This window comes from Salvelinus namaycush, chromosome 42, assembly GCF_016432855.1.
Source record: "Salvelinus namaycush isolate Seneca chromosome 42, SaNama_1.0, whole genome shotgun sequence".
Taxonomy (NCBI): Eukaryota; Metazoa; Chordata; class Actinopteri; order Salmoniformes; family Salmonidae; genus Salvelinus; species Salvelinus namaycush.
The window spans coordinates 20,092,503-20,107,333 of record NC_052348.1 but is presented as its reverse complement, the minus strand read 5'-3'; the positions used below and the strand labels follow the sequence as shown (position 1 = coordinate 20,107,333).

The 14,831-nt window shown below is 45.7% G+C and overlaps 1 protein-coding gene across 2 annotated transcripts in view; it reads right to left on the bottom strand.

Moving 5' to 3' along the window:
- The window catches only part of LOC120034700 (microtubule-associated tumor suppressor 1 homolog), a 71,948-nt gene extending 58,007 nt beyond the window's left edge, over nucleotides 1-13,941 (bottom strand). Inside the window, exons 1-2 of one of the 2 annotated variants that reach the window (XM_038981307.1) lie at nucleotides 13,885-13,941; nucleotides 523-2,433 (exon numbers count right to left, since the gene is read on the bottom strand). In XM_038981307.1, the coding sequence (XP_038837235.1) occupies nucleotides 523-2,088 (1,566 nt within the window). In that variant the 5' untranslated portion in view covers nucleotides 2,089-2,433; nucleotides 13,885-13,941. The other variant, XM_038981306.1, reaches the window with a different exon arrangement.
- Nucleotides 13,942-14,831: the final 890 nt, after the last annotated feature.

Below are 14,831 nucleotides of genomic sequence, written 5' to 3'. Positions count from 1 at the left end.
ATAACAACATAGCTAAATCATGTGATGACATGCTCGCAGCCAGACTTGCCTGAGGAACTACTCAATCACGCCACTCACAAACACAGGAAGAGTTTAAACCTGTCAATGGTTTTAAAGGCAAAATACCAACAACAAACCACTGCCACTCCCTCACCTAAAACCACTGCTCCCACCGTTTAGAGATTAAACCAGCCTTGGGCTTGTTCTATACATGCGTCATATCATCCTGATAAAGTACAGTATGTTCCTGGTGACTGGAAATCTTAGTTCACTAACTGACTGTTGTGGGTACTAAAAATACATCTTTCCTAACTTCTTGGAGGAAATCACTGATCTGGCCAAGTTGAATTGGGTGAGGCCAGTCTGGTGTGTGGTCTTATATCATGTGACATGCAGATCAGTGATTATTACAAGGAAGAGAGGGAGGAACGAAGGAAAGATTCTCAAACTATTCAAACAGGGGCGTAATAGAACAACCCCCCCCCCCCCCCCCCCCCCCCACACACAGTGTGTGCTACTTACTGTGCCGTTGCTTCTCCTTTGTTCTACAGCTGTCTCACCCCCTGCAGTGTCCTCTGTAGTACACCCTCCTGTAGTACCCTCTTCTCCATTTGGGGTTAGGGTCCTCTGGTGCCCATCCACAGCCAACTCTGAACCCAGAGAGCTGCTGGAGGTGGAGCGAATGCCATTGGCTAAAGTGCCCATCCTCCTCTTCTCGGATTGGTTAGAGACTCTGGGCTCTGCGTTTTGATTGGGGCTGGGTTTGGGGCTCGGCTTCAGCGAAGCTACTTTGGTTTGACCCAAAGACAACCTTTGTCTTTTGACTCCGTCTGGCGCTTTCTTTTCATTGGCCGGAGCAGTTTTTCCCTGTGTCTGATTGGCTGTTCTGGTTGTAGAGGCAGGCCTGGACATGACCTTAGACTTGACGTTCTTCAGGTCGGGTTTGGGGAACCTCTTGATGTCGGTCCTGCCAGGTTTGGATGTCGTGGTGACTGCCGTCTTGGCGATGGCGGCGTTCAGTTTGACCCGAGTTGCACACGGGTGTTCCTTGGTCTTGCGGAAGGCGGGGTTCGCACCTTTGGACCCTTTGTTTGGAGACTGGGGAACGGTGAAGGGGGACACTGCCAAATTCACACCCTTGGAGACTTGTACTGAGGTAGAGGTCTGGGAGATTACAGTGAAGCCTTCAGAATCTGGAGACACTATAGTCTCACTGAGAAGAACCTCTAGTGCCACACCAGGCTCGGTGTCCGCTGCCTCCACCATGGGGAGAACATCCAGAGTGCAGGCCTCCTTGGGCAGATCCACCCCCACCTGAAGCGCCTCTCTATCGGGCAGACCTGGTGAGCTGCTAGCTCCGGTCTGGAGGTTCTGGAGTTCCATGGTGACGGTTCCAGCATGAGGACTCTTCCTCCCCTCGAGGCCCTTACAGAGGTCAGGCAATGGGGCGGAGAGTGAAGCCTGGATGGGAGCCGTTGTGGAGGGGAAGGCCGTGTCCGAGTCCTCCAGGATGGACACCCCGCTGCTGGGGAGCCGCTCCGAGTCGCTCAGGCTGATTCTCCTCATCACCATGTCCGAGCTCACCGACAAGAACGACCCTTCCTCATCATCAACATCATCATCGTCACCGGGGATCTCCGTGGCCGCCGAGTCCGGAGAAGAGTCCCTTCTCCCACCGCTGTTGCTCGCCACACTGCTAACGTTGTCATGGAGATCGACTTGGCTACCGTTGCTATGCTCTCGTATCCCAGCAATGCTCATGGCGAGGGTCAGGTTGTCATTCCAGGAGTCCTCATTAGCGTCCACATAGACGGACACCGAGTTGTCGTTGGATTCCGAGACCTCTGTCTGAGGCAGTTCCGCAGCGGGTGAGACAGCGGCCATTTTGATTTGGGTCGACATCACGCATTCCATGTCGACGTCCAGGCTGCTCAGACTCTGCAGGGAGTCTGGGGAGGAAGAGGAGGAGGAAGAGGAGACAGGGAAAGCATTGCCATTTTGGTCACCGGTGCGGAGGAGGGGGAGCCTCATTGCGGAGCCATTCATGCCCCCGACGGGGACACGTTCCCCGGGCTGAGACACACTCATCTCTGGTCTTCGGGAGTGCGTGGGGAAAGCTGATGTCGCTAACTGCTAAAGACCTCAAAGCAAGGTCAAACCACGGAGAACTCCATGTTTACCTATGTGGGCAGACGTCTACTGAGCAAGGTGTTTCATTGATTAAAGCTGACTCAGATCAACACCAGTGATAAGAAGTCAGCAGTCCCTATAGGCCTAGGAGTCACAGAGTCACTGAGAGGTAGATATTGAAGTGCACTTTTGGACAAGTGAGGAAGTGAGAAGTGATCCCATTCTAAGGCCCCTTCAACTGACCCTTTAGTTCAGTCACTGGAGTGGAGTCCATACTCTTCAGAGCTCCTCCTCTGAAAACCTCTGGAAAACACAACGACAAGGAAACACAGGCATCAATATCACATCACAGTTAGCAATTTATTATCTCCAATGTCAAAAATACTTTATTTGACAGTGTCTACGATATGAACATAACAGTATCATAAACAGAGACAGAAAGACAGCGAGACAGACAGAGACAAACAGATAGAGAGCGCGACAGAGAACTCTGCTGCTCTCTGTTGGTCAAACATAGGAAGTGATTAAAATGGATATTACACCACAAAAAAATGCACCACAACACAAAACATTTCAACAAAAGCACAGTGTACCAACATAATTAGTTATGATGTGGAAACTCATGTAATGCTTGAATCCCAAATTCAAAAACCTTTTCTCTTGGAAGGACTTTCAAACAACTGATACCCTGCCGTTCATACAGTAGGTGGCATTACAATATGCAGAAAGCCGTCATAGTTTCCACTAAAAGTCATTAATATGGCGTTAAGAATCTGTTGCCATTTAAACCAATGAGGTCAACCATTTTAGGATGAAATATTGTCCGTAATTAATAAAACTGGCTTTAATACTCATAACCAAGGGGAAAGATGGTGGAAAGTTGGTCTGTGTAGTATTGACAGGGAGGTGTGAGCAATACAAAGAGCCTCACCACACTGTTATAGAAATGGCCTTTCATAAAAGCTACAAACAATAGCTCTGTTGAAGGCAGTGTTAGAAAGGCCATAGACGTACAGTAGAGTGCGTCCCAATGACACCCTATTCCCCTTTTAATGCACTACTTTTTAAGCAGGCCCCATAGGGCTCTGGTCAAAGGTAGTGGTGTAAGGAAATGTTTCCCAACTCCAGTCCTCATTTCTGCTGTAGCCCAGGACAACCACATCTGATTCAACTTGTGAGTTTGTCTGGAGGACTACAACAAAAACGTGTGCTGTTTAGGGTACTGGAGGACTGGAGTTGGGGAAAACTGCTATAGTGTCGCTTGGGACGTGCCAGAGGCCCACAACTCTACAGTACGAGGGTGAATGCAGACTAAACTGAATTAAGTGGAGAAACAGAAAAGGTCAGGGTGGCATTCATTAGGCACCAATCATCAGAAAACGGACTAAAACATGGCAGGACGGCCTGAACTTGTCCAATAAGAAACACTTGTTTTTGTTGTTGAATGAACACACCCCAGATCTTGTGCACATGATAACGATGAAGGGGAAAGTGTTCGCTTGCTGAGATACTGAAACACCAGATGGAGTCACTTTGCTTTTCCCAAGTAAACAACAGATATGCAGCGGGTTCCTGAGAGGGAAAGATCCGGAGAGAGAGAGAGGAACCTCCATTTACCTAGCAGTCCTCTGGGAACACGATGCGAGAGCTTGGTCTAAACGAGGAACAATCTGCAGCTCCATATCCAAAAACTAAGACAGATAGCTTGTGGTATACAGGCTAAAAGACTCCCTCCTGCCTGTCAGTGTGTGTGTGTGTGTGTGTGTGTGTGTGTGTGAATCTGGGTCAGAGTGAGAAAGAGACAGGCTATAAAAAGGATCAGTTTTATTTTCATATCCAGGACAGTGCTTCACCAATGAATGGCCCAGTGACAATAGGAAGCCTATAGAGACTATGAGCTCACTACTACACCTAGACAACAGTGAGAGTAACCGATAGTACTGCCTTACCAAGCATGTTCTCGATAAAACTCTACCCCTATTCACTCCAACAACAACCTACTGCACACTCAAAAATCATCAACCAACCCAATACTTGTCAGGTTGTCATGGTATGTGATAATTAGTTCTTAAATCTGCAATATGTAACTTTTTGGGCGACCTGACCAAATTCACATAGAAATGCAATTTATAGATCGGTCAATCGCATCAGTCTAAGAAGCGGTAGACGTGTTCTATGTGCACTATTTCTATGCTTCCCGGATTTAAATTTAGTCTTTTACTTCTGGACACCAGCTTCAAAACAGCTGAAAATACAATATTTTTGGTTATAGAAAATATATTTCACAGCGGTTTAGATGGTACAAAGACTTTACAACACACAATTTTTTTGTCACATAAATTGAAATTAGGCACATTTTTGAATTTTAGCAACCAGGAAATGGCGGAGCGATTTCTGCATAGTGCATCTTTAACTGACTTGCCTGGATGAATATAGGTTGAATAAATAAGATTCAGGAAGCCATTCAAATGCACAGTGATGGCATTAACCACTTCATTCAGCAGGCTAATAGGTTATTCTAAATGCCATCACGGTTAATCTGATGTGTGGGACGCAGATAGCAGTAAGTGAAGACTGCAGTCACTGCATTGTTATCCAGCCAGTGACCATGTATAACCATGTATCCTCGTCACTCTGCTGTTCTGAGTTGTTACCGGTGTTGTGGTGACTCTTCCCTCTGCTGTTCTGAGTTGTGTTACTGGTGTTGTGGGGACTCTTCCCTCTGCTGTTCTGAGTTGTGTTACTGGTGGTGGGGACTCTTCCCTCTGCTGTTCTGAGTTGTGTTACTGGTGTTGTGGGGACTCTTCCCTCTGCTGTTCTGAGTTGTGTTACTGGTGTTGTGGGGACTCTTCCCTCTGCTGTTCTGAGTTGTGTTACTGGTGTTGTGGGGACTCTTCCCTCTGCTGTTCTGAGTTGTGTTACTGGTGCTGTGGGGACTCTTCCCTCTGCTGTTCTGAGTTGTGTTACTGAGTGCTGTGGGACTCTTCCCCTCTGCTGTTCTGAGTTGTGTTACTGGTGTGTGGGGACTCTTCCCTCTGCTGTTCTGAGTTGTGTTACTGATGTTGTGGTGGACTCTTCCCGTCTGAGTGTGTTCTGAGTTGTGTTACTGGTGTTTGTTGGGGGACTCTTACCTCTGCTGTCTGAGTTGTGTTACTGGTGCTGTGGGGACTCTTCCCTCTGCTGTTCTGAGTTGTGTTACTGGTGTTGTGGGGACTCTTCCCTCTGCTGTTCTGAGTTGTGTTACTGGTGCTGTGGGGACTCTTCCCTCTGCTGTTCTGAGTTGTGTTACTGATGTTGTGGTGACTCTTCCCTCTGCTGTTCTGAGTTGTGTTACTGGTGTTGTGGGGACTCTTCCCTCTGCTGTTCTGAGTTGTGTTACTGATGTTGTGGTGACTCTTCCCTCTGCTGTTCTGAGTTGTGTTACTGGTGTTGTGGTGACTCTTCCCTCTGCTGTTCTGAGTTGTGTTACTGGTGTTGTGGGGACTCTTCCCTCTGCTGTTCTGAGTTGTGTTACTGGTGCTGTGGGGACTCTTCCCTCTGCTGTTCTGAGTTGTGTTACTGATGTTGTGGTGACTCGTCCCTCTGCTGTTCTGAGTTGTGTTACTGGTGTTGTGGGGACTCTTCCCTCTGCTGTTCTGAGTTGTGTTACTGATGTTGTGGTGACTCTTCCCCGTGCCATGGAGTGTGACCCTGTCTCATTGCTAATGCATGAGTTAGGGCTGGGCGGGCGACTGCAGACCTGTGTGTGTGTGTGTGTGTGTATCACACTGGCCTTATCAAACATGCATTAGCCCTCTGCAGTTGTGGGAACGCTAGCTGACAGGTGAGCTGGTACACCTGAGACAGAGTCCAATATAGAGCCACTGCCCTTTGGTATTTACCTCAATACAGAACAGGTCACCTGAGAGGGAGGGAGGTACCACTGTAGCATTGTACAGCTCTGCCATGCTGGTGGTGGGGGGGGGGGGGGGGGGGTGTTAGTGTTAAAGGGTTGTTAGAGCTGAGGTTTAATGTCAAGAGAATTGTGTGTTTCCTATGACAAGAGTGTTTTGAAGGCTTCATGAATACTACATTAAGGTTTAGTTTATCGTCAAGGTGTACCACATTGTCAGCTAAGAGCTGATGTGCAATCGATCTAAATAAATAAACAATAATTAAATAAACAAATGAATCATGTGACATGGTGTGATACATGTCTGTGTGGATGGAGGGAGCATCAGTCAGTCACAGCCAGGTAAAAGACTCAGGAGCCTTGGTCAGGGACAGGGTCAGACAGGTCTGGACCCGGAGCAATGATGACTGGTCTCTGTAGCCGGGTAGCTATGCTCAACGTACGTCGACAATTGCCCAAAGTAACCTTGTAGGACACTCCCGAGCATCTGCACTCATCCTTTGTCATCTCAGGTGTCCTCTCTTGGCTCTTGCTTCAGGCTTCTCCGCTCAACCTTGAACTCAAAACATCCAGCTAGCCAGCTGCTAATTAGCTAGCCAGCCAAACATCCAACTGACTTGTTTGACAGTTTTGAAATGCGGTGGTGGTTTAAGACAATTGTAAAAAAAAATATATACAAAAATGCAATAAAAAAACGAAATATTTACGCATGTTTCCCGTTATAGAACAGACCTGTCGTAAAACTGTACAAACGTTAAAAGCATTTAAACTCTGCCTGAATAATGCCCATCATTCACCTTGTATGGTGACAATAACACCCTTTTAGCTGTATATTTCGGAAGTATTGGAATTAGGCCAAGACATTCGCTGTAGGCCATCTGACCGTTTCAAAAACAGAAAAAAAAGCTCATTATTTTTTACCTGTAAACAGATCGTTTGAAATCAATAAATGTTTTGCATTTACTTTCTCCAAACCTAAATATGCTGCACTGCCCACAAATTCTGAAATATTTGTTTACTGACTTTTTTTAAACTACAGTAGGCATACTTACAGTGGTAGTCTACACACTTCAATGCAAAATATTAACTGTCCGTTCACCTGTATGTTATAAACCGCGCTCCCTTTCGAATGCATGGAGCAAAAATGTTAAATTATAATATCTAATAGGCCCAATTAAAATTAGAGACGGGCATGGTAATTTGTTGTACGGCTACTTCGGGACTCATGTAAGAAATTGTAATGGATACTGGTAACTTGTTTTAACCACTTCTCAACACAAGCTATACTTGGCACAACATGCACCTATCCCCACTATACCCCCACTACTTTGTACCCTTATAAATAACCATAGACCCACACACACACTCCCCTCCCCCATGAATAGGGCCCTGTGAAAACAAACGCACATGCATTCTGCTCAAGGATGAGACTAAGACAAAGAACTGTGTGAAGAGCCAATGGAACGTCGACATCAGGCCCGGACAGGACTACCCACGACCCAGATCGACCAATCGGAAGGCCAGACTACAAGATCAACCTACTTTGCTTGTTGCCTATATAATCTGTACGAAATGTTTAGAGCGCTCCCTTTTCCGACGATTCCATACGAGTCAGACAGAAGGGGCCGTGCTGCACGATTTACTAAGATATTTTTACATGTGAATAAACGGCCTTATTATACAAATATCCACCTCGTCCTATGTCTCTACTTGATCTCCTGTCTCCAGTAAACGTTTTATCAACACTCATCATGGTCAGAAAAGGTGAGGAATTTATTCTGTAATGGTTATCACATGTATTGTGTTTGTACTCTACTCGATGAATTTTACGTCCCAGTAGGCTATTCAGACGTAGTCTACAAACGTCAATGGGAAGGTGAACCGACTGTTCTAGCACTTCCGATTGGCTTGCATTGAGCAAAATACTTAAAAACATACCGGTAGCTTTTCTATTTACAACTGTAAAGTGAGTCCAATTAAAAGAGACGAATGGTAGCCTATCCTAACTTGTTGTTGGCCTATAGGCTATTTCGCGAGTATTGAAACCATCAGTCAGAAAAGATGAGGAATTTATTCTGCAATGAACAGATTTCAAATTATTTTGTAATGCAAAGAAAATAACTTGATTCTCTTTCATCTCACTAACAGCCATTAATTGCATCATTATTATATTTAGCTACTTGTTTTTTGTTATGAATAAGTCATCATATATTCATGCACAAGGCTACTAGGTTACTTTTGTATATTTGCAATACAAAACTTTAACTACAAACTGTGCGTACACAGGGTCTAAAGTTTGCGGGAGGAAAAGCACAATCTCACGTCAAGTTCAGTTTTTATAAATGCCTACTTGATGTACACATGTTTTGGGGCATATTTTGTGCACACAGAACATTTATACATGAGGCCCCTGGGGAGTATGAATTTGAGCATACTTACTTAACTACCATCCCAACCACACTCAAAGTGCACGGTTAGAGTTGGCACCATAGTGTGAAAGACCCACCTAGTTCAAGTAGAGTGGCCCGCTTAGAGACTACAGCCCTCTACAATGTACAATCAAATAGATCCTTACATATCACTGGATCAACTCCATTTAGTAAGAGCGACACCCACACTCCAATGACATCCTCCCATCTCTACACACTGGCCTATATATGATCATTAGAATTAAGGAAACAGCGAGTGGCACGTTTGGTCAAAAGGCTCTTGAACGTAGTCCAAGTCCCAAACAGTACCATATTCCCTATTTAGTGCACTACTTTTGACCAGAGTCCTATGGGTAACCCTATGAGCCCCGGTCAAAAGTAGTGCACTTAGGGAATAGTGTGCCATGTGGGACTCCGACTGACATTCTGGGCTTCAGTCAGAGCTGCGCTCCCAACATCTAAGAGTTGGTGTCCGTTCACATTACGCTCTTAGTCCCCCAGGGGGTTATGGGTAAATGTACACGCCTGGCGATTGTTGGAGGGGGGAGAGAGACCCTGGCACACTTTAGTGCACGCCTGTCGAGTACTATAAAGAGCGGGAGGGGATGGAGAGGTGGAGGGGAAGTTGAGAGATTCAGAGGTTTAAAAAGGCACCACTGAACTATTAGCCTAGAACTCATAACCTAACGAGGGAAGAACTAGAAAGGTACGCAAGCCAACTTTAGATTGAGACAACATGGCAGACTTAGCAGAGGTAGCATCAACACGGCAGACTTAGCAGAGGTAGCATCAACACGGCAGACTTAGCAGAGGTAGCATCAACACGGCAGACTTAGCAGAGGTAGCATCAACACGGCAGACTTAGCAGAGGTAGCATCAACACGGCAGACTTAGCAGAGGTAGCATCAACACGGCAGACTTAGCAGAGGTAGCATCAACACGGCAGACTTAGCAGAGGTAGCATCAACACGGCAGACTTAGCAGAGGTAGCATCAACACGGCAGACTTAGCAGAGGTAGCATCAACACGGCAGACTTAGCATCAACACGGCAGACTTAGCAGAGGTAGCATCAACACGGCAGACTTAGCAGAGGTAGCATCAACATGACAGACTTAGCATCAACATGACAGACTTAGCAGAGGTAGCATCAACATGGCAGACTTAGCATCAACATGACAGACTTAGCAGAGGTAGCATCAACATGGCAGACTTAGCATCAACATGACAGACTTAGCAGAGGTAGCATCAACATGACAGACTTAGCAGAGGTAGCATCAACATGACATACTTAGCAGAGGTAGCATCAACATGGCAGACTTAGCAGAGGTAGCATCAACATCAAGCTAAAAGGTCATCTTTAAGTGTCAATAGGAGATTGGGTATCAAAAACAGACACTATCTGAGTTGCCGTGTACACACACACACACACACACACACACACACACACACGTAGCCTAGATGGACAGTGATGATGTTTGGTAAGGGATTGAGAGTGAGGGTTTTAGAAACTAACCACCAGATCATGTTGGTAGTGGGGGAAGTGCAAGTCTCTCTCTCCATCTCGCCCTGTTCCGGAACACAGCAGAGTTGCTGGTGGATGACCACTCATCCGGAACAACAAGGAACTAAGATACCCAGAGAGAGATGAGACTGTGGGCCACACACGGTCTTCCTGCCTGGCTGCTGCAGTGTAATCATGTAAATTTGACACTTTATCCACAACTGGTATTACAGTGGAGCAAGAGTTCACTAACCAGGAAGTAACCTTTAACATGATTAGTTTAATTTGACTATTGGTCAAATGGCAATAACGGAGTACATTGAAAACCAACTCCAGCACACTTGACGATCTTGATGCTCCACACACAGATTTAATCAATGGCTATACCAACGACTGGTCAATTGACCTCCATCAATAATAGACTATAACACAGGCTAAAGTTACAGATCAATAATATACTATAACACAGGCTAACGTTACACAGCATAGGTCCAAATCATATGATACAGCCTACCTCCCAAGGCTCCTGGACAATACGCAATCAGACCAAACGACAACATCACTTCCAGTTGGAGCCGAGACTCAAACTTTGGCAGTTACTTCAGCATCTAAGCTTAACTATTGCATAACGTCCTTTGAAGATCATGGAATGAAAAACAAAATAAAAGAGGTGAAAGTAAATCATTAGTAAAACAATACAGAAAAATATCAAAACTTCTATTATGAACCTTCCTCTCTCTCTCGTTATCCCTCTCCACAGACTCAACAGAAAACCTGCCTCTCATTCCAGGAAGATTAGTCTAGGTTTCCTCTTTACCAGCAAGGCTAAAGACACCTTGTTTTCACCGTCACTAATCTGACTGGAGATAAGTACCAGCCCTAAAGCTTGTTCCACAGCGTCCCCACTTGCACTAACCGTCAGTGAGCGCAGTCAGTCAGTCAGTCAGGGCTTCGGGGTACAGCAGTTCCAGAAATGGAGGTTGGGAATGCTCTTTCCATGCTGGGGGCCGGACCATAAAGTGTTACAACTATCTCTATTCACCCACTCTTTCCCCCTCACCCACTCTCTCCTTCCCATTCCCCCGCTTCTCTTCCTCCCTCTCCTCTATTGCGTCTGGTGGAAACAGCATCAGCCGGAGGAATGGTGCAGACTTACTGTAGGATCAGCAGCAGGTTGGGTCACCTCCCTGTGAGTGGCTATTCCCTGGACTATAATCCCTGTCACACTGGTCAGTTCCAGCCACAGCGTAATACAGTACGTCCTGTTGGAAGCTACTAAGACTGCTAAGCTCCTTTGTATTGGGGTATTCATTCATATTTTAATTACCCTGGGACGGCAGGGTAGCCTAGTGGTTAGAGCGTTGGACTAGTAACCGAAAGGTTGCAAGTTCGAATCCCCCAGCTGACAGGGTACAAATCTGTCTTTCTGCCGCTGAACAAGGCAGTTAACCCACTGTTCCTAGGTCGTCATTGAAAATAAGAATTTGTTCTTAACTGACTTGACTAGTTAAATGAAGGTTAAAAAATATACATATATTTTAATTACAACGCATGGTCCTTTCTCCTATTTAAACCATTTAATGGATAAGCCATTCATATTTTTCAGCTTAGACTTTCCATAGGAGGCATCAACGTTCCTAGTAAAAGGCACATGGGGACAATAAATAGTTGTCAGCACTTATCTTTCCTGTAGGCTGATTTACGTCAATGTTACCCGACTTCACAACAGTCTTAGAAATCGTTACATATGCTTGGTCACAACACCTGTACTTTCCCATAATTTAAACAAATCAGAAACGGAACAGAATTACCCAACGTGTTGATTACTTGCCGAGAAGAGCACAGTAGAGCAGATCTATCTGAAATGCACACCTTATCCTCATGGGAAAAAAATCTTGGTCAGGCCTTTGCTTTCTGCTGTATGACACCACACCATGACTACTGATATCAGACCGTAACCTTGAAGCCCTGCATTTCAACACCCCCCTCTGCAGCTCCACTGCCTGTCTGAACTAAAACTCACCCTGAGCTTGTTAATTACTGACATGCCGGTAATCATGTCAATTCATCGTTAATGCGTCTCACAGCTATAGATCTTGCCTGCCCTAGGACTGTGGTAACAATAAAACGATTAGATACTTAGATTCTATCTATATGGCATCAACAGGCTCTGTCTAATCAGGAAGTCAGACGGCACCAAGGAATGTAGCAGTCAGATACGTCATAAACCTGTGTCTTTAGATTCCCAGGACAGCACCTTGGTCTAGCTGAGAACGCTGTCAGAACAAAAATGGTTGCCATAGGAATGAGCAGCGTGCTTAGTCACACAGACCAAGGACGAGACGTGTCAGGAGAATGGTGCCCTAACAGAATACAAACACCGCTGTATCTGTGGGCTCGGAAAGAAACAAATGCAACTACAGGCTGTGTGTGTGTGTGTGTGTGTGTGTGTGTGTGTGTGTGTGTGTGTGTGTGTGTGTGTGAAATCTAACACTGTTTTAGAGGTAGACAGTATTTGGAGTGTGTGTGTGAATGCGACACTATCTGACTGTTAAAGGGTGTGTGTGCACGTCACACTGTTATCCCCTGGCGACATCATTAACAAGTGTGTTGACCCGGTGTATATGGCCTTGTGCTGTGTAACAGTGACGCGTGTCCCGGCCACACACACACACAATCAGTCTAGTCTCTTAATAACGTCAGAGAGAGCTGCTGGATAGCTGCCAAACCAGATACCTACAGAGCAGATCACTACAGTACAGAGCTCATAGCTAATATATGGACCGGACTGCAACTTTATACAATTCACCAAACATCCTGATGGAATCCATGCCCCTAGGCAGGCTGATTAAAAACAACTAATGCTCAGTCAGTCTGTTAAAACAACTGATGCTCAGTCAGTCTGCTAAAAGCAATTGATAGTCAGTCTTATGCTAATAAACATCTGTCGATGTGCCCTTGAGCAAGGCACTGGATAGAAGTGTCTGCTAAATGACTAAAATGTCAAATGTACTGGAACATGAGTAATTATGGAAACGTCAAATTAGTAATAACATACTGACCAACGTGTTTCAGTTGGTAATAACATACTGACCAACTTGTTTCAGTTAGTAATAACATACTGACCAACGTGTTTCAGTTAGTAATAACATACTGACCAACGTGTTTGTTAGTAATAACATACTGACCAACGTGTTTCAGTTAGTAATAACATACTGACCAACGTGTTTCAGTTGGTAATAACATACTGACCAACTTGTTTCAGTTAGTAATAACATACTGACCAACTTGTTTCAGTTAGTAATAACATACTGACCAACGTGTTTCAGTTAGTAATAACATACTGACCAACGTGTTTCAGTTAGTAATAACATACTGACCAACGTGTTTCAGTTAGTAATAACATACTGACCAACTTGTTTCAGTTCAAACATACTATTCAAATACCCAGGCTGAAACATGCCCCAGAGTCAAGGCAAAGTTATCTTTACATGTTATCTACCTCCCCTTCACACACAAACTCCATCATACAAAGTACTGCTGCTCCGGCCATGACTTACCCAGACATCCAGCCCCTCTGTACACTGAGAGAAAACACAGCCAGAATGGTGCTGCTTCTCCTTTTACACACTCCTCCTTTTTCCTGGCACACACTTAGAGCTCTCCCTTTAGCGCTACACACACGAACACACACGCTGCTGCGCAGTTAATGTGGTGGGAGAGTTGTCCCCGCTGTGTCCGATACTATCAGTGTTCTACTCAGACTGACGAGGTTCAGAGAGAGAGAGGGAGAACCATCCCTCCCCTTCAGTTCTGAAGCTCAGCTCGGCAGTACTGCAGTAACTAACCCCAAAGCTTCTCAGAGAGAGAGAGGGACGGGGACAAGTAGTGTGTGTGTAAGGCAGCCATGGAATGCGTTTTCCCCCCTTACCATGAGCACCTCATGCCAGCAGCAGCAGCTCTCCTCAACTCTCTCCACGACACACACACACTTCCAGTTCGCGCACACACACGCCGCCTCCTAAAGCACACACAGCCAGGCATGTTCAAGGTCTAACTTAGAGTGGGAGGGGAGAGTTCAGTTCTGTTGACACTGTTGGAGAGGAATGCATGTGTGTGTGTGTGTGTGTGTGTGTGTGTGTGTGTGTGTGTGTGTGTGTGTGTGTGTGTGTGTGTGTGTGTGTGTGTGTGTGTGTGTGTGTGTGTGCGTGAGAGAGAGAAGGTAACCTGGTCAGAATGCTGCCCCCCCCCAAAGTGGGAGGGGACTTTTCCCACCAAGCCAAATCAGAATTCACTGTTGCTAAGCAGCCAAAGTCTCCCACCCTTATTTGCTGCAGCAGAAAAGTAGCGCCAGGTTCTGGAGGGAAAGGAAAATACAGCAGACGATTACAAGATGTGACATGCCGATACACAGGGCTGCTGACCAGCTAGTCCCGTGTAAATAGATTACAATATGTGACATGCCGATACACAGGGCTACTGATCAGCTAGTCCCGTGTAAATAGAGAGATTACAAAGGGCCTTATCCATGAACGACTGCTAATTTTATGCACACATGCATGCGCCCACACACACACACAGGTCACTCAGGATAACGCCTATACCGATGACACACACACTTCTAACAGGGGAGTTACCTTAGATATCTGACCTCTGAACCCAAACCCAGCACACAGAGGTCATGACCTCCAGCATGTGGACAAATACAGAATAAATACAGGAGGATCTACACAGTAAGACTGTGACTTATGATCAACAACAGTAGTTAAATATTACATCAACTGCATCTTCGGCCTACGCTAACGCTACTGAATAAGATCTCTAATGCACAGCACAGACAGACAGACAGACAGACAGACAGACAGACAGACAGGAGCT